At 37.1% G+C, this 23,787-nt stretch overlaps 1 protein-coding gene across 5 annotated transcripts in view; it reads right to left on the minus strand.

The window, feature by feature from the left end:
* The window catches only part of LOC150108648 (single-stranded DNA-binding protein 3-like), a 511,764-nt gene that overhangs the window by 378,411 nt on the left and 109,566 nt on the right, over positions 1-23,787 (minus strand). For all 5 annotated transcript variants that reach the window (XM_090416121.1, XM_090416119.1, XM_090416120.1 and 2 more), the window contains exon 6: positions 19,454-19,540. In XM_090416121.1, coding sequence (XP_090272247.1) covers positions 19,454-19,540 — 87 coding nt within the window. The remainder of the gene's footprint in view (positions 1-19,453; positions 19,541-23,787) is intronic.

Below are 23,787 nucleotides of genomic sequence, written 5' to 3' on the forward strand. Positions count from 1 at the left end.
AATGCATATAATATAAGCATAAAATGCTTAGGATACATTTACAAGTTAATATAAAGAATTTATATAAGATAAATAACTGAAAAAAATTACAATTATTATTTCAATGAACAAAAAACAGTAAGTGTTTAACTTACAATTTACCTAGGAGCAAACTTAGCTCAGGAAATGCAATTCATGTTAAATCATGAATGAACTATTAATAATCATAAAATTCTTCATTCAAAATTTAACAACGTACGACACGAGCTGCGTACGTAAAGTATGCAGCTCGTGTCGTAGGATTGAATGGTATACCATCCAATCCCACACATGTATTCACATTAAGGTTTTGTAATAGATTATTCACCTCCACTTCATTCACCACAATTCCCATATAAGCTGTTGGTTCCTTCATTCCTGCAATTTCACAACTTGGATGATATACTCTTGCAAAGTGCTCGCTCAGTAACTCCACTATATCAACTGATTCGGTTACCTCCCTACCAACGGCATTCCTTAAAATCATTCTGCCATATACATTTTTTCTTTTACTTGCAATATATCAAAAATACTGTTTGGGATTCTCTTTAGCTTGCATGGTTAATTCCCTTTCCTAATCCGCTTTTGCTTTTTTTTTTTTTTTTTTAACCACACTCGTTACCCTTCTGGTCTGCACTTTATACCGTTCGTATGCTTGCAGGTCAGAATTCCCTCCATTGATGAATAACACCATTCAGCTAAAGCTTAATGGTGTTATTCATCCATTTAACCCCTACTTGATTTATTATTATTCGGACTCCAGGTATACAGTCAACCATTACCTCCTGCAAACGCTCCTTAACCACCTCCCATGCACTATCAACATCCAGCCCTTACAGTTTTACATGTCATGGCGCTGAACCAAGCAATCTCTTAAGCTTGTCATACTTACCAGCCCGGTAATGCCACATGTAACCTGTCTTAATTGAAAATTCCACACATTTAGCCACCTCCCAGGTCAAGACCCTATGATCACTCTCTCCCCAATTGGTGGCAACATGGTCATATTCATTACAGTCAAATTCTCAGATGCAATTACTAGGTCGTGCACTCTCAAACCCCTAATGTTTTCCATTACATGCTGTTGCAGATAGTTATCAATTAATAACTGCATAAAATCCAATTCTTTCCTCCCATGTGGTCTCTCCTCCTTCCAATCAATGTTACCATAGTTGAAATCCCCCATAATAATTACCCTCCTTCCACTCATTGCGTCTATTTGCTTATGCATACTATTTCCACATCTATTCCACCACCTGGTCTATAGCAGCACCCAACTGCATATTTTGTTCTGCTAGTCTCAATCTCATCTCACACCAAATAGCCTCAAATGTGCTCTTTTCTCTATCCTGCAGTTCAACTTCTATTCTCCTTGGCTGCAGTTCATCAGCTATCATCAATAACACCCTCCCCCATTTTATTCTCTCTGTCTCTCCTGAACACACTACCCCTCTCATTCTATCCCACTAACTATATCATCTTCTGTCAGCCATGTTTCATTAATACCAATAACCTGTGGCCAGGAAGAGCCAACAAAGGCCAAAAATTCTTCCTTCCTGTTCTCCTGGTATTAGTATACATGAAATACAGAAGCAGAAACCCATTAGCCACACCCTTATCTTGATGCCTTATACCAACTATCCCATTCTGATTTGTTGTCCTTCGTACTAGCTCGGGCATATTATACACATTCTTACACTCAACTGCCTCCCTGAAGACTGCATATCCACCCTAATAACTCTAGTTTCCCTGATTCTGCACATCCACTTTCACTTCATTCAACAACACTTTTTCCAGTCCCCGCACACCAAATCCATTCAAATGCAAACCATCCATCTTGTATAAATCCTTTCGCCCATCAAACTCACTCCACACCACTCCTATTACATAACCCATGCATAGAGTCATTAGCAATTATGGCCCTCCTTTTCAACTCTTCTCTGTCATACCGTGGTAACAGACTCACTATCCTAATTCTCTCACTCTTTTCTTTTGCTACTTCCTTACACTTTGCACACCTTACACATCCATTCAAATGCAAACCATCCATCTTGTATAAATCCTTTCGCCCATCAAACTCACTCCACACGACTCATCCTGCATAACCTGTGCATAGAGTCATTAGCAATTATGGCCCTCCTTTTCAACTCTTTTCTGTCATACCGTGGTAACTGACTCACTATCCTAATTCTCTCACTCTTTTCTTTTGCTACTTCAAGTAATTCCTTCAAGTCCTCTCTCATAGCAATTTTTTCTCCTTTTAAATCATTCATTCCTGCCACTACTATCATTTCTTTCACCCTCTGCCTTTGCACTCTGATAAACTCACTTACATCCTTAATTTTCGCACCTGGTAAGTACGATTTTAACAAACTCTCATCCATTACACCTCTTACTAATGAATCGCCATACAACAAACACTCACTCCTTCATTTTTCTTACACTCCTGATCATACTCTTATTTTTCTTATCATACATTTGCTCGGTAAACAATTTTGCAATTGCTCCAGCTGCCGCTTCGCCCTATATATCACTCCACGCAACGTTGCGATCTCACTCATTACAACTAACTCTTCATTTTTTTATCCGTTAAACCATTCTCTCGCTCTGTATTTTTGCTTTCACTCTCACTTTTAACACCGCTCTCAAAGCTATCTGGTACTACATCGCAAATCCCTATCATATCACTATTTTTCTATCACATTCTGGCTTTCATCAATGACATCAATCTCGCGTCCTGAGACACACTTCAAATCCTCACTTTCCTTGCACTTTCAGCACACATTCCCACCACTATCATTATCGCACCAAACTCCAGCCGCTCTCGGCAAAGCGTACCTCCCACAGACGTTACACTGAACAAACTTCCTTAAGTTAAAATTCTTAAACAAAGATGGCAACGATTTGGACGCCATTGTTTTTCTTCTCATCGGTGCCATGTGCTATGCTATCTATCATATCTTATCAAAAAAATACTAATTTAAATAATGCAGAAATCACACCAAAAATCACACAGACACTCTAAGTTACCAAAAGTAAATAACACTACGTTAAGATTCAAGTAATATTGCCAATTATTACTCAAAATAACACTTATCTTTTCGGGAGCTCTCTACAAACACTACACACCATGCAGTCCTCTAGTGGCATATATCGTATAAAGAAGATGAGATGAGAAAAACACGAAGATGCTACAGAGATACTTCCTTATATAAACATGAGCATATAAAGAAAGTGCTGGAGTGTTACGTCACAGACCCAATCTGAACCGTAATGACTGTCTCATTATCCCAAAAAGTCTTGGAAATTATTATCGTCAATTGTATAAAATAAATTTATCGTGTTCCATGTTCTTGTAAGATGTCTTACTATGGACAAACAGGAAGATTTATAAGTAAATGCATCTCTGAACATCAAAACCACATCTGTATTATCAAACTGCACAAATCTGGCCTCGCACAACATGGAGTTGAAAACCCTAACAATAGGATCCAATGGAAAAACACCAAGCTGCTACACAGATTCTTATATAAACATAAGCGTTTATATAAAGAAAGTGATGAAGCCTTATGTTAGACCCAATCTGAACTGTAAATGACTGTCTCACTATCTCAAAAGTCTTGGAAATTATTATCTTCACTTGTATAAAATAAATTTATCCAATATATTATGCTACTGTATGCATAGAGGGATTCAAATGTAGGCATGTGCACTAACTGTTCCTTTGAATGTAATTCCTAGTATTGCATGTAATAACTGTACTGATGATGTCTTAAGATACTTATGACAAAATATCTACATATTATTAAAATTTAATTACAGGAATACCTCGCTTATCGCGATTCTCGATTTATCGCGGTTTATAATTTGATACCAAAATTCCAATTATTGCACTCCAAATTCGAATTATTGTGGCCGCGAGATGTAGCCCACTACATATGCAACCAGTTCGAGTCACCACTCTCCAGGTATCGCTATCTTGTAGTGCTTCGTTTTTATCCAACGGCGCCTTCTCACCACTTACTATCGCCCTTGCCTGAAGTACATGTGGATATTTATTTCTCTTGTTATTTACCCCTACAATGAATGCTAAAAGAAACAAGGATGATTTCAGGTCTACAGCTATCAAGAAGAAACGTAGAGTGATCAGCTTAGAAGATAAGTTGCATATGATAAATAAGTATGAAGCAGGCATAACCAAAGCCAAAATTGCAGGAGAGTATGGTCTAAATGAATCAACTGTTCGCCATATTTTAGACCACGCTGCAAACTCTAGGGCTTCGATCTACGACTAAAAGAAATTGAAAAAGGTGATGTTCAGGACCTGCTTCAGTCACATGATAAGGAGTGGATGATGACGACCTAATTAACCTCGAGAGAGAACGTGCTTACGATGCTCAAATCGATGATAATGAACAAATTGACTTGGCACCGAAGGAATTTACCCTCAAAGAAATGGACAAAATGTTTAGAATTGCTGAAAATTTTAAAGAAAAAATCTTGAATGGCGATCCTAATCTTGGGCGATCACTGAAAGTTCGTCAGGAAATTGAAAATTCCATCCGTTGCTACCGAGTTTTATACAAAGAAAAAATTCCAGACAGCTCTACACCAATTTTTATCCAAGAAAGAATAATTGCTGTACTGTACTGTATGTACTTCTTATATATAAATAAAGATTAAAGAATAATCTTCTTTTCCTAAATGAACCTTCATTTTTTACTTAACACGTTTAACACATTTCTTTTTTACTTGATATATAAAATTTAATTAATAGATTTGAAAAATCCTTGGCATTGATCACTCATTTTACACACATTATTTATCCCGATTATCGCGGATTTGAATATTGCGGTATTTTTTGTGGCAACAATAACCGCAATAATCGAGGTATTCCTGTACTGTGGTATACATGTGAATTTTCATTTAGAACAGAATACATTCAAATACCATACAGGAAACAAGGAACGTTTATAAGGACTTTTCAGCCGAAGGTGAGTAAGCCAACTGCATGTGGTGGTGGTGGTGGAAGTGTTTTTCATCCTGGAAATTTAGGTTTTGCTGGCTTACTTGACTGAGTGGATAGCATGCATGGTCTCCAATCAAGAAGCTGTGGGTTCAAATTCCACTGTTAAAACATGGATGTTTGTAAATGCCTTTAGATGGTAGGTGAATTTTATCACCCAGGTCCAGGCTGCACTCAATGAAAGCTTGAAGTGAGTTGAAAAAGTATTTTTGGTCTATGCAGCAGGGTTTCGAGATTACGTAAAAAATTAAGATATAAAATCTTGGCCTAGCCATGATACTAATGTATTACAGCAGTGATGGGAAACATTTTCCTGGTCCATGAGCAAGATTTTATTCTCTAAGATAACTGCAGACCAGATAATTTTATTTTTCATAAAAACTAATGACACACTAGAGGACAATTCTATAAGCTTTTATAGAATTACCTTCTAGTTTGACATGTTAAGCTATAACAAATATTTAAAAAAAGGGAAGTAAACATATGTATTATTCTCAGAAATGCTCAAAACATATACTCGCACTCCAAATATGACTGAACATGTGAGCTAAACTGATCATAAAGGGAAACACACACACCACATGGATGATCACAATCATGCTACCTACTCCTCATTACACCACAAGCTTTTGTAGTTTGGTGTGATGAGTATAAGGATATTTAACTTTTTTATATAAAAACAATTCTATTGTAATGGCATACTGTTAATGAGTATGTTCCTTTCTGCCAATTGTCATATTAAAAAGAATAGGATCAAAATCATGCTATAACAAATATTTTAAAAATATTTGAAATATTTTCTTTTTAAAAATCTCTTTGCAGGTCAATCATAAAGAGCTTATGGGCCATGATCTAGCATGCAGGCCTCAGGTTGCCCATTGCTATACCATAGGTTTATAATCTTTTGCAGTGGGAAGTCACAAAAAGGAGGTGGGAACTGAATTATATAAACTCATCTATAGTTAATAAATGTACAATAGGCTTATAACCTTTTGTGGGTGGAATTCACATAAAGTTTCATCCTAACTGGCCATACTCTCCTCTCAACTTCAACTATCAGTCGGCAGACCTTTTAAACAATTTTCTTCTTCTAGATTATCACTAATGATATATCATACCACCCTTCTTCAATTTTATTACTTCTCCTTCAATTTTACCTTTGCCCACCTAAATACTTGAAAAATTCCTCCACTACTGCAATAGAATTTTTCAAAGTCATATCTGGAGAGCTTTTTAATTAATTTCAGTATTATTCTTTGTGACATATCTAGAAAAATATCTACACATGATCTCAGTTTGCTTAGCTAATTGTAACTCAAATTTAACTTTACCATCTTCAATGATTTTATTAATAATAACTATTTACTGCACAAACGCAATCAGCAATCAGCTGATTTTTCAAATTATATTATTTTCGAAGATTTTTTTTTTTTAACCTAGTTCTTTCATAACCAGTCAACAAACGAATTTTCTTGTTGGAATAAATTTAAACATTCTATTAAGCAAAATATCCTAAAATGCTTCTCATTTACTATTAATGTTTCTTCTATTAAATTCTAACTTCCAATTTATCTTTTATACTTTTCTTGTCATATCTTCAAAATATGATTTCTTAAAATTCCAACCTTTCTGCTTCTGCACTCATTTCTCCTATTAATTTCAATTCACTCAAGGCTAATCCCTATCACACAGCGGTCCTATTTAAGGAGGGGGGGGGATATGGTTTATTTTTAATTTCCCTGTATTAATTTGGGCCACCGATGCACAATATACAGCTTCTCCAAGCCAAGTCAATCCTGCCCTCTCGTGGTGTGACCTGTTTCTACTAAAGGGATTCTGGAAAAAGAGAGTATTCCCACTGCAAAGGGACATCTTCCAAGCTGAAGTAAATGCCAACTACATCTGAATGGTAGATGACTTTCATTGCCCAGTGAAATACCACCATCTTGCTCATTAGGGACACGAAGTGGTTACCACCATGTTCCTAAAGCAAGGATTCCAGTTTCTTTCTCCCCCTCCCCTTTCAACTTTCAACATGCAGTGTGAGAGATACCTATTAAGGGTATGCCAAACATATTGCATACCCCCTTCAAGGATAAGGGGCCTCTGTAGCTGGCTGCCAGTTAGTGCACAGGACCAAACAGATGGTAAAGTGTTTTTTTAGGAGGCCTCCTAATCAACTGGTGCTTAATCTCACTGCCAAATATAATGTAGTGTGAAAGATGTCCATTGAGGATATGCCGAACATACTGCAGGGATCTAGTACCATCCCCATCTTCAAGGATAAGGTAGCTCTGCAGACTGGCTGCCAGTTACTGTACAAGATGGTAAAGTGTTTTTTAGGAGACCTCCTGATCAACTGAAGTTTAATCTCATTGCCAAATAATCCCAGATAATGCCTGTGTAATGGCATCAGGGGGAGCACTGTCAAGCACCATGTTGTGGGTTGGAGACTGAATGCTCTGTATGAGCAACAAGTTCGAGAGTCAATTTTCTCTCAATGCTTGTTCCCGTTATATTTTTCTCTTCACTTTTAGAAACATTAAACTAGTGCCTAAATAAGTATAGCGTTTCTGCAGTTAAACTAGAAAAGTAAACCAACCTCAAAAATTCCAAAAAAAAAACATTTAAACTCAAAAATCTCACATACTCTTTACCAACATCGACAGCATCAAGAGTAACTTAATGATGTGCATCATCATCATCTTCAGTCAACTAAATGTGATGTTCTGTTTCCTGACTGAACCTCAAATTTCAGTTAAATCAACCACAGCCGATCTTAACTGCCCAAATTGCACTCTTTATGACTCCTTTCCACCAAAAGGAAGGTACTTGGGAGGAAAGTGTATTCTGATATTTCTAGCCAAAGGATGCCTAACCTAGAATTTCACCTTTTTGAACTCCGGTGTCTTAAGATTTCTTTGCCACATTTTATTTCATTAATCTGTTGCCTCTACCGTTCTCCCAAGTCTGAAAACCATTGTGATCTTTTTTGACTTCCTATCGTCAAAGCATGATTTCAATGTCCATAATTCCAAATGACTTCCTTTATCGAGTGGAGAGATTGTTCATCTCCCTACCAGAATTCCCAACAATCTGGATCTCTTCTTAACTAATTCTCCTTTCCGGAACTCTGTTCAGGTGACCGCTCCTGTTGGGTAATTCACATCACAATCTCATCCAAGTTTCATCTCTGGTGGAAGTTTCATCTTCAGTCATTCCCTTGTGTGCTCTGACATTACAATGTCAAGTGGGAGGACACACATGACTGTTAATCTTTACTTCCATAGTGAGAGTATTGTTTTCATTCTTATGAGCCAGATATCTGACGTGATCTTGTTACAGAAATAATCCATATTGGAACGAAAACCTTGATTTCTCACTACGCTCAAATTTCCTAACCCATGGTTTGCTAAGAAGTGATCCAAAAAAAGCAGCCTTGGTCACAAGCAGCTTGAGACCAATACACACCAGCTTTCTTCATAGCCTACAAAGTTGCCTGCAACACTTGTAAAACCACCATTAAGAGGGCAAAGTCTAAATTCAAGACAGATAAATACTGAAAACTTACTGACTTGCATCACTACCATTCATGTCATCTGGTCCCTGGCCAAAGCTGTTGGGTGCAACTTCTGTCCATCTGTGCTACCTCCTCTATCACCTAAAGACAAGCCTGATGTCTTGGCTTCATTCTTCTCTTCCAAATTCTACATAGATGACCATGGTAAACTATCTCCTTCCTTGTCTACAAACATTGCATCTCATGCATCTTGTGACCTTCCACCACAAAGGTGGAAGGTCACAAGATGCATAGAAGAAAGCTCATACAATCAGTTTCCAAAAAAGGAGATAAATGTTTACTATCAAGCTGCATCCTTTCACTGTGTAAATCCCAAATCGGACCAACCTTGGAATACTGTTCTCATCTTTAAGGTAGTGCACCTAATACCTCCCTAAAAATTCTTGGGGAGAATTTTTAGGGAGTATTAGGTGTAAATCCCAAATCGGACCAACCTTGGAATACTGTTCTCATGTTTAAGGTAGTGCACCTAATACCTCCCTAAAAAATGCTGTTCAGTAAAGGACAGTTTGGTTGATTATTGACATCTCTTATAGACTCTTCAGCCACTTTCCCATAGATCAGTTTCTGTATTGTGTCTCTTCTATAGATATTTCCATGGCCATTATTCAACAGAACTAACATCCATTATGACCTCCATCTCTGCCAAATTTACTTGAAACATGAGCAACAGTTGCTCAACATTCCTTTACAGTTGAACTGCATACTCAACAACCTGTTACTTCTGGTCATCTTTCATTCCATCTGCCTCAATCCTGTGAAACAGCTTCCCCCCTCCCCATGAAGCATTTCCAAAGGACTACCACCTCCAAGAGTTCACGAAGAATATCAACAGATTACTTTACTCCTGACACCTGCCCACACATGGCAATTATTTGCTATATGTTCTAATGCCTTTTGTGTGTAGGAGTAACACACACAAAAAAATAAAAAATAAAAATAAATAAATCAAACTAGTGCATTCGTTCAGTCAGTCATCTAAACTTTAAAGAGAACTTTATTATATTTTTTTAGCATGGTTTATTAAGATTGTCTACTCTGTTCCCAACTCTTCAGTAACAATTATTCTTGCAGCTTGTGTGTTATAAAGATTCTAGGTAACCCTACAGCAGTACAGAATTAGCCTCCCACCCACAATTTTTTTTTTTTTATAAACCTATAGAACATTTGTATAGTAGATGGGATAAGGATTTTTTTTTCTACACACAGCTCATCATACGATGCCTTAAACACACAAATTCTCTGCAGACACGACATTCTCAGGCAAGGCAATTCCAATCATTCACAACTCTGCATGCAAAACACCTCCTTCTCACTCCCTTGCTCACACCCTCCTTATAGAGCTTCCAGGGATGACCTCTGGTTCTCCCCTTCCCAACACTGATTCTATAACAACCCCTTACTAATTTGTAGGTCTCCATCATATTATCCCTCTTCCCCCTATCCACTAAACTGTAAATTGCATCTTCTCAACCTTTCCTCATATTCAACATTCCAGAGATCAGAAACTACCTTAGTCAGTTGCCTCTGAATCCTTTCCAACATCTCTTCGTCCTTTTGAAAACCAGGTGACTAAATCTGTGCACAGTTGTCCATGTGTGGCCTAATCAGAACTTTATAAAATGGAACAAGAATCTCCTTACTCTACAAGTCAGTGTCTGCTGCATCATTCTCAGAATCCTTTGTGTTGTCCTCACAATTTTGGCAATGTGTTCCCCTAAATTTCAGATTCCTATTCACTATTACCCCAAGATCTCTTATTTCCTCCATTCCAACAACATATCCCCACCAAGCATAAATTCTATATCCCATCTCTGTTTCCCATGTTTTAAAACCTTACATTTTGCAACAATGAACTTGAATCCCCATTCCCATGCCCATTCACTCAATTTATTCAAGTCTTCTGTATAAGGCCACAACATCTTTATTCTTCATAGTTCATCCCAACTTTGCAACATCTGTAAACAATTGAATTGCAAAATCTAAGTATAGTGTATATTATACTTAGATTTTGATTTTGTACACTATACTTAGAGGAGAGGGATACTGTTGAACTCTGAATGGTCTTCTCAGGAAACTGAATATTTAATAGTAGAAAGTACTTGCATTTAGTCAAAATCAAATAATATTGTGTCAAAGGTGTGAAATTATAAGATAATGAAATATAACACTAAGAATGTATCAGTTTATAAAATTGTAAAGAAGTATAACAGATTGGAATTATATTGTGTTATTTAGATTCTTTTAAATGAATTATAAATCAAAATTTAGTATTATACAGTGCAGCTGAAATTAACTTCAATATTCCACTGAACAGAGTGTAAGAGTGGGTCCAAAGGTTTCGTACGTGTTAGTGTAAGTGCCTGAGGCTGCAAAATACTAGGAACAGGTGTGCGTAATAACAGCTCCATGATTCCTGTCACAGAAAAAGTGCTGACATCATCGGAGATCGAGACTGGCATAGCGCCGCACAGGAGTTTCAGGAGGAGATGGGGCGCTATGTGATGAATAATAAAAGTGATTGCAGGAGAAGGAAGATGGGTTTTTTCCACGGGATTCGAGGTCGTGAGGAGGTCCAATCGAGGTAGCGGTTTCCAGGTAGAACAGCGGGGCGAGGATGCGTGGCAGCAGGAAGTTTGAATCAGGCAGTCCATGAAACTACGGATGGAATTCCAGCGCGACGCAGCTAACGCTTTCATTACAAGCGGGTGCTATGTCGTAGATGTTCCTGTAAAGTCCTCAGATGAAAAGTAGCCATTGAGCGGATAGCCACTTAGCAGGAATTTAACGCCACGTGTAATCCAAACAAGGAATCGAACCTCGGGTACTTCCACAACAGTATTAGCCAGCAGACCCATTCCGTAATCGAGTGAAAGTAATGTAAACGTTTGTTATTTATGTTATGGAAACCTGCTTGTATGAAGAAATTTAGATGCAAGAAGTATGAAATGTCAGGACAATATTAACTAGTGAACTCTTAAGTGATTGTTCCAGTAGGCTATAGCCAGATATCGAGATTGTTTAAAAGAGTTTAACAGAATTGTAGAGAGAGGAATTATGAGCCATAAATTAATGATAATTTAACTTAGTGTCCCCAGATTTATAGAGGGAATTGTGTTAAGATTAAGTTTAGCAATTTAACTAGATATAAAATTTTGCATGCATTAGGCTAAAATTGTAATCTCAGCAAGAGTGAACTTATATAAGTGTATAGTGTATTTAAAGTTGTAAAATAAACATGTAATTTTTATCCCAAACTGAGTCTTGCCTGATTAAGAGCGTCAATTCACCACTCTAAAATTACAAACTTGTTGCGGGAGGGTAAAGTTAAGTTGAGAGATTTTGCCACAACTGTCTGAAGGAGTTAGCAGGTATTTATATATTTGGGTTACTGGAATTGTCTCCCTGAATAGTGCATTTTATTATTATAGGGCATAGACTGGTGCAGTCATTAAAAAATATAAATGTGTTTATGCCTAAAAAGGAGATAGGACCAAAAATCCAGGCCAGTACTTAGAGCAACTGCATAGTAGGTTTGATAAGATACGATTTAAGTGAATTTGGATAAATAACGACACAACAATACTGTGTATCCTTCTCCTCTGTCCAAGGAAGTCATTACCTTGATGTAATAAGTAACTAAATTATTAAAACATGACCTCCCTTTAGCAAATCCATGTTGTCCATCAAAGATAATACCATTGTTGTCAATCCAATTCTTGATCCTAGTTCTCATCAGCTTCTACAACAACTTAACCACAACACCTGACACACAGAAAGGTCTATAATTTGATACTTGAGTTTTATCACCTCCCTTTTGAAGTGGCACAATCTTGCCCTCCTTTCACTCATTTGGAACTCGACCCAGTGCAAGACTCTTATTAAAAAAATATGTCAAGGCAGATATAAACTCTCTGGCACATTGCTTCAGAATACATTGTGATATATTATCAAGTCCCACAGCCTTATTAACATCAAGTTTGCTACAATTCCCCATACACCTCTTGCTCACTTACAGTCAGTTTCGCCTCCCCATCATCAACTGCTCTCAATCTATCTCTCCATGATGTCACATTCACAAGAATGAAAGACCTTTATGAACTGCTCATTAAGTATCTCCATTATATCTTCTGCAGCAGTTGTCCTTATATGTATCATTTTCTCCAATCAATGCCATCCTTCCATAATCTTTTTTTTTTTTTTTTTTGCTGGATACATATCAAAAAAACTCCATAGGATTCTTTTTGACTTCATTAGCTAACTGCTGCTCATACTTCATTTTTGCTATCCTTACCAACCAAGTCACCCTCCTTGCCTGGTCTTTGTAATCCTCAGGTATTACCACTTCTCTTATGCTGCTTCCATAATGCCTTTTTTCTCTGTATTGCAAGCTTAATCTCTTTATTCATTCATCATTTCGCACCTACCTTATTTAGCTCGGAGGATATTCAAGAACTATCTAGTAGAAGCAATGTCTAAATGATAGTTCTTGAATATCCTCCGAGTTGCACTGATCTCTTTTCCAGCTAACTCCTCATTCCATGCTACACATGCAAGTTGTCTCCCGAGCTCCTCATAATCACCAGCCACATATATCCTTTCTCAAAGAGGTGGTCACACTTAATTTTAATTAATTTTATTACTTTTTTTTTTTTTTGTATTTTATGTTATTTTTACATAGTCTGGGAACTCTGCTTTAGAGACCATAACATGGAACTTTCCCACCCAAGTTCATTCCTCCAATAAGTGGGGATAGTGGCTCACACTGGTTGATAATATTTAACTACCACCTAATGACATTCACAAACATCCATGCCATGCACATGATGGGATCCAAAACCCACTCAGCTGGTTGGAAAGCAGATATGCTAACCATTCAGCCAACCAGGCTGGCATTTAAGAATTATTTTCCTGAATTTTTTTTTTTTTTTTTTTTTGCTTCATCAGCATGTGAAAGATGGAGTAAGACTTCATTCTGTTATTAAAAAACTGGATTTGATGGATGTCACCTGAAGAGGAGGATGAAAGGCTTTTAAATTATATTTGAAGAAATTATACTATTGCTTTAATCTTTTACCCAAATTTGAGCAAACAAGTATTTTTGCATGTGAAGTAACTTTAAAACGTCCTTACTTGTACATGGAAATATGATTTCTACCATTGATTTAGCTCTTGGTATCTCCAAAGGTCTAACTTCCACTGATGAGACCTCAATAAAAAGTGTTTTGGAGGGTGCTTGTTTAGAGTTCAGTCTGTTCTTCTCAGAATAAAGCCAAGTTCATCATGGTGGTAGGCTTTTGCCTGCTGCAAGGTAAAGGTCTTTTTATTGGTGATTTTCATACCAAATTTATTAAAGCAGTCGTTCAATCTAGTCATAGAATTCTGAAGACTTGTACTGGATTTATTTAGGAGTATAAAGTCATCTGCATACAGTAAAGAGCCGAGTTAAATACTAGTATCTCCAATTTTGATATCAGACTTAATGCCACTTTCCTTCATGATGTAATCCATACAGATGATGAATAACAGTAGAGATAACGTGCAGCCTTGTTTCACATCTCATCTGACATTAAACCATCTTCCTATATACCTCCTTCAGTTTTAACCAGTAACTTGAGACTCAAATATAGACTATGCATTTCTCGATATATAGTCCATTTACAACATATAATTTTAGCATATTAAACAATTTTTCTCTCAGAATCTTATCACATACCTTTTCCAGACTTAGATCCATGTTATATTCCCATGATTTCCTCTGCTCTTTGATCTTAACATGAAAATCTGATCCTGACAACCTGAGAACCCAGCTTTTCTTTCTTAAATTTCTCTTCCATAATTTTTCTTAGCTTCTTCTTAAGTATGTTTACAAATACTTACAGAGGAGGTTAAGAAATTTGTCTACTATTCAAAGGTGAAGCATATCGTTTGCCTTTGAACAATAAACATTGTTCAAGAAATAATGAAAAAGCTTGAAAGCAAGAGCCAAATCTTGGAGACTCAGTGGAAGACTGAAGAAAACATTGTTTCTACCAGGGAGGCATGTGGTGAAGTTTGCAAGGATAGAAAAATCCTAACTCCATGGTGAATTTTATTTATTTTTAATGTGAATCTCATGCACCAAAGGCTAAAAAATCCAGTAACCTCAGTAATAGGTAGACCTCAGTCTACCCATTATTACTATGGGTAGACTAAGGGTTAGAAAATCTGAAAAACTGCACTAGAAATGATATGGAACTTTTTTTCGCCCACTTCAAGCCTACAATTCTCACATACTGGTTAATGAATTTCATCTATATCTAAAGACATCCATGCCAGGAAGATTTGAACTGACAGTATTAGTTGAAAAGCAAAAGTGCTATTCACTTAGCCTGACTGCAAATAATTTAAAAACAGAAATATGATTGATGTGAAACTGGGAATGGATGTATAGTCTTCAGATGGAAGATGAATTTCATCACCCGATGTGAGACTAATACTATTTACTGGAAGCCTGAAAAGGTTTCGTGGTTGGTCTTTAGATTAGGGTTTCCAAATTATATAAAATATAAATTATTATTATTTAAATTAAGAGGATATTAAATCCCACATTGTTTTAAAACCGAATAAGAAATTCAAAGATTGGAATCAGAGAGTTTCTACTTGCATTAGCTCACGCTAGTAATCGCTGACACTTTTATAGTTTACTATATTCGGCATGAAACTCTCTGATTCCAATCTTTGAGTTTCTTATTCGGTTTTAACACAATGTGGGATTTAATATCCCCTTAATTTAAATAATATTTATATCGCCGAAATGAAGCCTATTGGATCTTTATATTTAAATAAATTATTATTATTATTATTATGGGCGACTCCAGGGAGGACCTAAACATCATGTCCACACAACTATAAGACATTCTCAAAGTATCTATCATACCTTGCCTTGAACTCACTCACTGTCATAGCACCCACAACAGACTCTGGCAGCTTATTCCACTCGTTTACCACTCTATAAGTAAAGAACTCAGCTCTAACACCCTTGCCCAGCTTCCATAGGTGTCCCCTAGTTCTCCCACCACCAGTTCTGATCTCAAAAATATCCTCTGAATTAATCCTATAGAAACTCTTTAGCAATTTGAATGTCTCAATCATATCTCCCCTTTTCCACCTATCAACTAATTTCTGCAACCCACAAATCTTCAACCTGTTCTCATAAGGTTCATTCCATAGACCTGCTATCATCTTGGTCACTCGCCTCTGGATCTGCCACACCTCCTCCCCATCAAGAAGAAACCTAGGTGACCAAATCTGGGCACAGTAGTCGATATGAGGTCTTATCAAGGCTCGGTACAGAGGTACAATAACTTGCTTGTCTCTGCTCGTCAAAGTATTTTTCATCAACCAAATGAGTTGATGAGCTGATTTAACTACTTTTGCAATGTGTTCCCTAAACTTCATCTCCCTATCCACCAACACTCCCAAGACCCGGGACCTCAGCAATCTCCTGGAGTACAGTTCCACCAATGTGGTATACTGCTGCTAATCTTTTCACCCCAAAATGCATAACCTTACATTTTGTCACATTAAATTGACATCCATTCTCCTTAGCCCAGAACTCCAATCTATCCAAGTCATCCTGCAAGATTTTGACATCTTCTGCATTCACTATTGCCCTACCCAACTTTGCATCATCAGTGAACAAATGAACTGTTCCTCTTTGATCCTTCCCTATATTGTTAATGAACAAATTAAACAGCAGTGGTCCAAGAACAGAACCCTGTGGCACACCACTAGTCACAGGCCATCTTTTGGACTCTATTCCTGAATAAACTACTCTCTGATATCTCTCCATCAACCATCCATCAACCATGGTTCCTTCATTTTTTCAACGTCACCACCTGGATGATATACTCTTGCAAAGTGCTTGCTCAGTAATTCCACTATACCGACTGATTCAGTGACCTCCTTACCATCGTCATTCCTTAAAATCATTTCGCCGTGCACAGTTTTTTTTTTTGCATGCAGCATATTGAAAGAACTGTTTGGGATTCTCTTTAGCTTGCATAGCTAGTTTCCTTTCATAATCCGCTTTTGTTTTTTTTACCACATTCGTTACCCTTCTGGCCTGCACTTTATACCGTTTGTGTGCCTGCAGGTCACTTTTTTCTTTAAATTCCCTCCACTGTTGTTTATTTTTTTGCAGCTCAAGCTTAATGGTGTTATTCATCCATTTAATCCCTACTTGTTTTACTATTCGGACCCTAGGTATACAATCAGCCATAACCTCCTGTAAATGCTCCTTGACCACTTCCCATGCTCTATCGACATCCAGCTCTTGCAGTTTAAATGCCATTGCACTGATCCAAGCAATCTCCTAAGCTTGTCATACTTGTCAGCATGGTAATTCCACATATACCCTGTCTTAATCAAAAATTCCACGCCTTTAGCCACCTCCCAGGTCAAGACCTTAAGATCACTCTCACCAATAGGTGGCAGGCAACGTGGTCATATTCATTACAGTCAAATTCTCAGATGCTATTACCAGGTCAAGTACTCTCACACCCCTAATATTTTCAATTACATGTTGTCTCAGATAGTTATCCCTTAATAATTGAATAAAATCCATTTCCTTCCTCACATGTGTGGTCTCCTCCTTCCAATCAATGTTACCATAGTTGAAATCCCCCATAATAATTACCCTCCTTCCACTCATTTCATCAATTTGTTTATGCATACTATCTCCACCATCTATTCCATCACCTGGTCTATAGCAGCACCCAACTGTATATTTTGTTCTGCCAGTCTCAATCTCACACCAAATAGCCTCAAATGAGATCTTTTCACTATCCTGCGATACCTTCAATTCTCCTTGGCTGCAGTTCATCAGCTATCATCAATAAAACTCCTCCCCCCATTTTATTCTCTCCGTCCTTCCTGAACACACTATAACGTACACATTCTATCAGACTAACAATATCATCTTCCATCAGCCATGTTTCACTAATGCCAATAACCTGTGGCCAGGAAGAGCCAATCAAGGCCAAAAATTCTTCCTTCTTGTTCCTAATACTCCTGGCATTAGTATACATGAAATGCAGAGGTCCCTTTGTTCCACCCCTATCTTGATGCATTATTCTAACTATCCCATTCCGATTTCTTGTCCTCAGTACTGGCTCGGGTACATTATATACATTCTTACACTCAACTATCTCACTGATCTCAGCATATCCACTTCCCCCCTCCTTGGTAGTTCAAGTTTCCCTGGTTCTGCATATCCATTTTCACTTCATTCAACAACACTTTTTCCAGTCTCTGCACACCGAATCCATTCAAATGCAAGCCATCCATCTTGTATAAATCCTTTTGCCCATCAAACTCATTCCACACGTCCACGAATACCACACTGTCTGTATAACCTGCGCATAAAGTCATTTGCGATTATGGCCTTCCTTCTAAACTCCTCTCTGTCGTACTGCAGCAACAACCTCACCATCCTAACTCTGTCACTCTTTTCTTTCACTACCTTTAACAATACTTTCATGTCCTCTCTCATAAAAAATTTATCTCCTTTCAATTCATTCGTACTCGCCACAACTATCAATTCCTTCACCCTCTGTTTTTGCGCTCTAATACTCTCACTTACATCCTTAAATTTCGCACCCAGTACAAACTCCCTCACATTACAGTTTTTGAACAAAGATGTCGTATTTTTGGAAGCATTATCTTACGTCTCATTGCCGCCATGTGCTATGCTATGAAACGTATCGTTAAAATACTAAGTTAAATAAAACGGAATTCACAACAAATCACACCGACACAAGCTACCAAAAATAGACAACATTCCTTTAAGATTTAAACCAATATTCCAATTTTCACTCAAAATTATACTTAGCTTTCGGGAGCTCTCTGAAAACACTACACATTGTGTAGCCCTCTAGAAATAAAAATATTTAAATAATAAAAGAAAATCAATAGCCTACCCATGGTTTTTCATGAGGATGTCGAAAAAATTTATGTAAGTAATTGATTGCACACTCCATAGTTTAGTGATACAGGAGTGTGTGTGTGTGTGTGTGTGTGTGTGTGTGTGTGTGTGTGTGTGTGTGTGTGTGTGTGGCAGAATATGCAGTCAAAGGGATGTTAACAATAGTGTCTAGGAAACAGTATGCCTTCATCACATGATTTTCACAAAGTACAACTCTCATTATAGCAGGCTGAAAGGAACACTGATGCTTCCAATTTAACACTGTTCCTTTGTTCCTTTTAGTCCAACATAATGGAGTAGCCATATTGATAAGTGACCAACAAGAATCTGACTGCATCACAGCAAAAAAGGGAAAGGCAGTAGGATGTCATTTACAAGCAAAACAAAAAGAATGCTAGAAGCCTTTGTTCAAGAAGTAATAAATACTCTTGTTAAAGGAGTCCAAGCCAAGTTGAGGAATAAGTGATCTTTTATGATACTTATGAACTATAATAAAAGAAAAAGCAAAAAACTTTGTTCGGTCTCTTGATTTCTTGAAACATGAAAACTACATTATGATTAATGAATGCGTGGGTTCCTACATGGTTTATTGTTTTTTTTTTTTTAGTAATGTTACAGTTCATGTTTGCCTTCACTGCATTTATTTTTATGTGGTTTGAGTTATGCTAAAGTATTAGAGAGAATCCAAAAATTGGAACCAATGAACATTTCTCTGTTTATTGGAAAAAGCATGTCCAATTTACATGTCTTCAAGTACGGCACCTAAGTAGCCATCACTAATGTAAATCAGAAAGTGCTTCTATATTTGTGGTCAAGTATTGCTGTTCATTTAAAATATATGAGATTAATTCAAATTACTCACAGGAAAGAAGCCAGCTGGTGGCATTGGTCCTCCAGGTATACCATCACTAGGAGCCATTTGTCCTAGTGGGCTTGGTGCTGTAGGGTTCTATAAGAGATAAAATATCCTGCATGGTCAATACTGAGAGTATTCATCATTTCAACAATTCAAATTGTGTTTTACAATTCAAAGAATGTTTATTTATTTATTTATTTTTTGTAATTAATTAATTTTGTGGTACTTGTTGCAGTTGTACTGATACAGGTGATCAGACATATTATTCAAAAGCTAGTAAGTGGATGCAAACCCTTCCTATAATATGAATCACAGGGATTAATTATTATAAAGCAAGCAAGATATGGAATTCATTCTAAGAAGTAGCAGCAACTTCAAATTTGAATGTATATATATATATATATTTTTTTTTTTTTTTTTGAATGATCTCATTTCTCCTACATTTTTTCTCCTTGTAATTCAACATTCATATTTATTATTTAGTCTGTTCATGTAAAGATTTATCACTTTTCAATATGTTGTTCAAAAATGAATAAAAGTGTATTAATAATTTTCCATGCCAAACTACTCTTCAAAAACAGAAACCAAATATACTTTTATTAAAATATATATAGTTATCTGTGTGTGGTGACCCACAGATGTGGGTCACCACACACAGATATTGCCACCTATTCTTCTATATACAGGTATTTCTTAAGTCCAAAATTAATTTACTAGTAGTTATAATCTTATTAAAACATATCAAGTAGCAGATGGTTGGGGTATATGCAGTTGTCATCAAAATGTATTTTAATTAAATAATAACAGCTCTATATTATTATTAGCTTTTTTTTTGACATTATAAAGTTGATATACTTTGCAATTGAATACTGCAGAAGCAAGGCTTCTTAATTAATCAAGGAATTTTGTTGTTTATAAATAATGAAAATGTAAGAGAAAAAGAGTCTATTACTACTTTGGCCTTATTTCCTCAGGCAGTTTATTTCTAAATTTTGAAATAAACTAAATATCTGTATTCTGCAATCTGATATCCATTCTAACAAATCACAAAACCATTATAAAGCACTGTCCTAAACAAATCCTTATATTGTCTTGGATTGCATACTATATGGCAATGGTTATAAATTTATGGGGCAACACCTCAATTTCTAAACTGTCTCAAGACTCGACAAAACTTGAGTTTGGCATGGAAATCTCATCCATTTGATCTCAGTCTCCTGTATAACTTTTTGTAGAATTATTTTTAAAAAAAGCTGCACAAGGAAACCTTGTATAAAATTTTCTTTAAACAAGGTTTACATATTTCAGTCTATATTACAAAGATGTGTATGCCCATTTCGTAATAAATCTATATGGAACATGCTTGTTATATTCTATTCGAGAGATACTTGTGATATTAAATTAAAAAATATAAACACGTTAACACAAGAATATTTTAATATTTGCCAAATAGTTCAGTCTGAAATTATCAATATCAGACTGACAATTTCTGATATTCACAATTTCATATAATAATATTAATTTATAAATTCAATTAAAGATAACATTAGACTAATGGAGGAATTAGGTCTCAATTAAAAAAAAAAAAAAAAACTAGTGTGTTATCTGGATTAAACTTTCCCATATTTTTGACAAGGATAGGCAGTCATTTTTTTTTTTGTTTAGTGTCACATGTTTAGTGGTGGATTATAAGAATTGAGATGTTGTGTACTCTTTTTGGAAAAGCCATTGAGTTTCATGTGTTGTTGGATAGTAGAAAGTTCTTTCTGTAGAAATTAGAAGTAGAACAATTAGTTTTGGATCTTCTGATTAGATATTTTATGATTCCTGTTTTTTGACAAGGAATATACCGTTGGTTTCCTGTAAACTGTAGTTGTAAGATCATGTTGGAGGTTTAATGGATTTTTTACAACACTCAACAAGGATTAAAATAGAATTTAATACTTCCTATATTTTGTCCTAGTCACTAGGACATCTACGGGGATTATAAAAACAACTAATGTAACATGCAAACAAATATCATACAATACTAAGCCCAACCATGTGAGTGACACCTAAGTCCTATCTAGGTGGAGCGCCCTCTAAGGGTGGTAGTAGGTGGCCTGGAATGTAAGGTAAGACCTCTGGTGATGAGTGTTTCCCAAATCTTTGGAAGCTTAATGCAACCGTATTTATTAAAATTCCATTGGTTTCTGAGAGCTGCTGCTGCTTCTAAGAAACGTCTCTCTTTCTTGAATTTGCTGTGGTGGACAATGGTAGTTTTCTTCCATGATACCCTGTGGGTGGTGTCCAAAGCATGGTCAGCCAAGCCTGAATGACCATAGTTGTGTTTACAGATGTAAGACTTGTGTTCCTCCAGGCGGATGGATGCTGATCTGCCTGTCTGTCCAAAGTATGCCAGCTTACAGGAACAGGATATTTTGTAAACTCCAGGCAGAGAGAGAGGAGGGAGCTGCTCTTTCGTAGAACGGATAAGGGTAGCAAGTTTGCGGTGGGGCTTATATGCTGTGTGTAGGTTGTACTTTTTTAGAATCTTGGCTATTTTTTTGGATGTGCCACAGATGTAGGGTATGGTGATGGGATTTTTAAATCCTTGTTGACGAGAAGGACGGGGAATGGGGGAGGAACTGAATTTTTTTTGATACTCGATCGCTGTAGCCATTGGAGAGGAAAGTGCTGTGTATGTGGTTAAGCTCAGTAGTGAGGGCGGTTCCACTGGAACAAAGATTGTGGGATCTCTTGGTAAGAGTTTTAATAATGCCATATTGTTGAGAGGGGTGGTGGTGGGAGAGTTTGTGAATGTATCTGCCTGTGTGTGTGTGGGTTTTCTGTATACAGTGAAGGCAAGTGTATCATTAGGCAGGCGTGTGACTAAGGTGTCTAGGAAGGGTAAACAATTGTTCTTTTCCTTTTCCATACTAAACTGGATTCTTGGATGTAGGCTATTCAGATGACTGAGGAAGGAGTCAAACGTGTCTGGGCCATGAGGCCAAATAGAGAACACATCATCTACATATCTTAGCCAGATTGAAGGTTTGAGTGGGGCTGAGTCTATGGCTCGTTTTTCAAAATCTTCCATATAGAAATTGGCAAGGGGAGGTGAGAGGGGGGGAACCCATGGCGGTTCCCTCTATCTGCTTGTAGATTTTGTTCTTCCAAGACAAATACCCAGAGTTAATGGCATAGGAAAAGAGATCTAAGATGTCAGAAGGAAAAACGTTTTCTAAGAGAGATAAGGTGTCAGTTAAGGGAATATTGGTAAACAAAGAGGAGATATCAAAGCTTACCAATATGTCTGCATTATTCAAGGTTAAATTTTCTGTGAGGGCTTTAAAGTGGGTCGAGTTTTTTTTATATAGGAAGTGGACCTTCCAGTGAGGAAGTCAGAGAATTGGCCAGCTGTTTAGACAGTCTGTAGCAAGGTGCATTGGTGGCATCTACTATAGGCCTGAGTGGAGAATTGGGTTTGTGGATTTTTGGTAAACCGTATATTCGAGGGGGGGGGGGGGACGAGAGCAGAAAGGTTTAAGTTTTTTCGTTATGTCAAGGGGCCAGGAAGATACTTTTTTTAAGTAAGATTTTTAATTTCTTAATGTGTTTTTGCGGGGTCGTGTTCTAGCGGGATGTAGGTAGCGCGATTGCAGAGGATAATGTTCATTTTACGATTGTATTCACTGGTATTAAGAACGACTGTGGCATTATCCTTATCCGCTCTGGTGATGATGATACTTTTTTCCTTTCCGTAGTTTCAGGAGAGCCGTGCGTTGGGCGTATGATAAATTACTTTTTGGAGGCGAAGAATGAGCGAGGATGTTGGCTACGTCAAGTCTGATGTGTTGTTGGCTATCTCCGATGGTAAGCGACCGATCCCCCATTCGATGTTAACCATTACATCAAGCACCGGCACTTCCTTCGGAGCAACGGCAAAATTATGGCCGAGGCAAAGGGCGCTGATGGCATCGTCGTTGAGCCTTTTGGAAGAGAGGTTTACTACTGTTTGGAGAGGTTGAATTTGTGGTTGTGGTTTGTCTTTAACCAGGTTGTTATATTTCTTGACGTGTTTCTTTTTTATTTTTTGAAATCCTCTCTGTGCGGAAGTTTCCAAAATGCCAGAGAGAATCGACCAAAGTTCAGGGTTAAGAACAGTGGAGAGCTCTGAATGTAAGGAGCCAATGGCGGCGTTCGTCACTGAGAGGGTGGCACGAGTAGAGGCGATTTGCTCGCGTAGTAATGCCAGGCTGGCACGGTCTTACATCTGTAAAACCGTGCCACTTGTAAGACTTGTGTTCTGTAAGGAACACAAGTCTTACATCTGTAAACACAACTATGGTCATTCAGGC

Source organism: Typopeltis vanoorti, chromosome 3, assembly GCF_054136105.1.
Source record: "Typopeltis vanoorti isolate ZY-2024b chromosome 3, IOZ_Tvanoo_1.0, whole genome shotgun sequence".
Classification (NCBI taxonomy): Eukaryota; Metazoa; Arthropoda; class Arachnida; order Uropygi; family Thelyphonidae; genus Typopeltis; species Typopeltis vanoorti.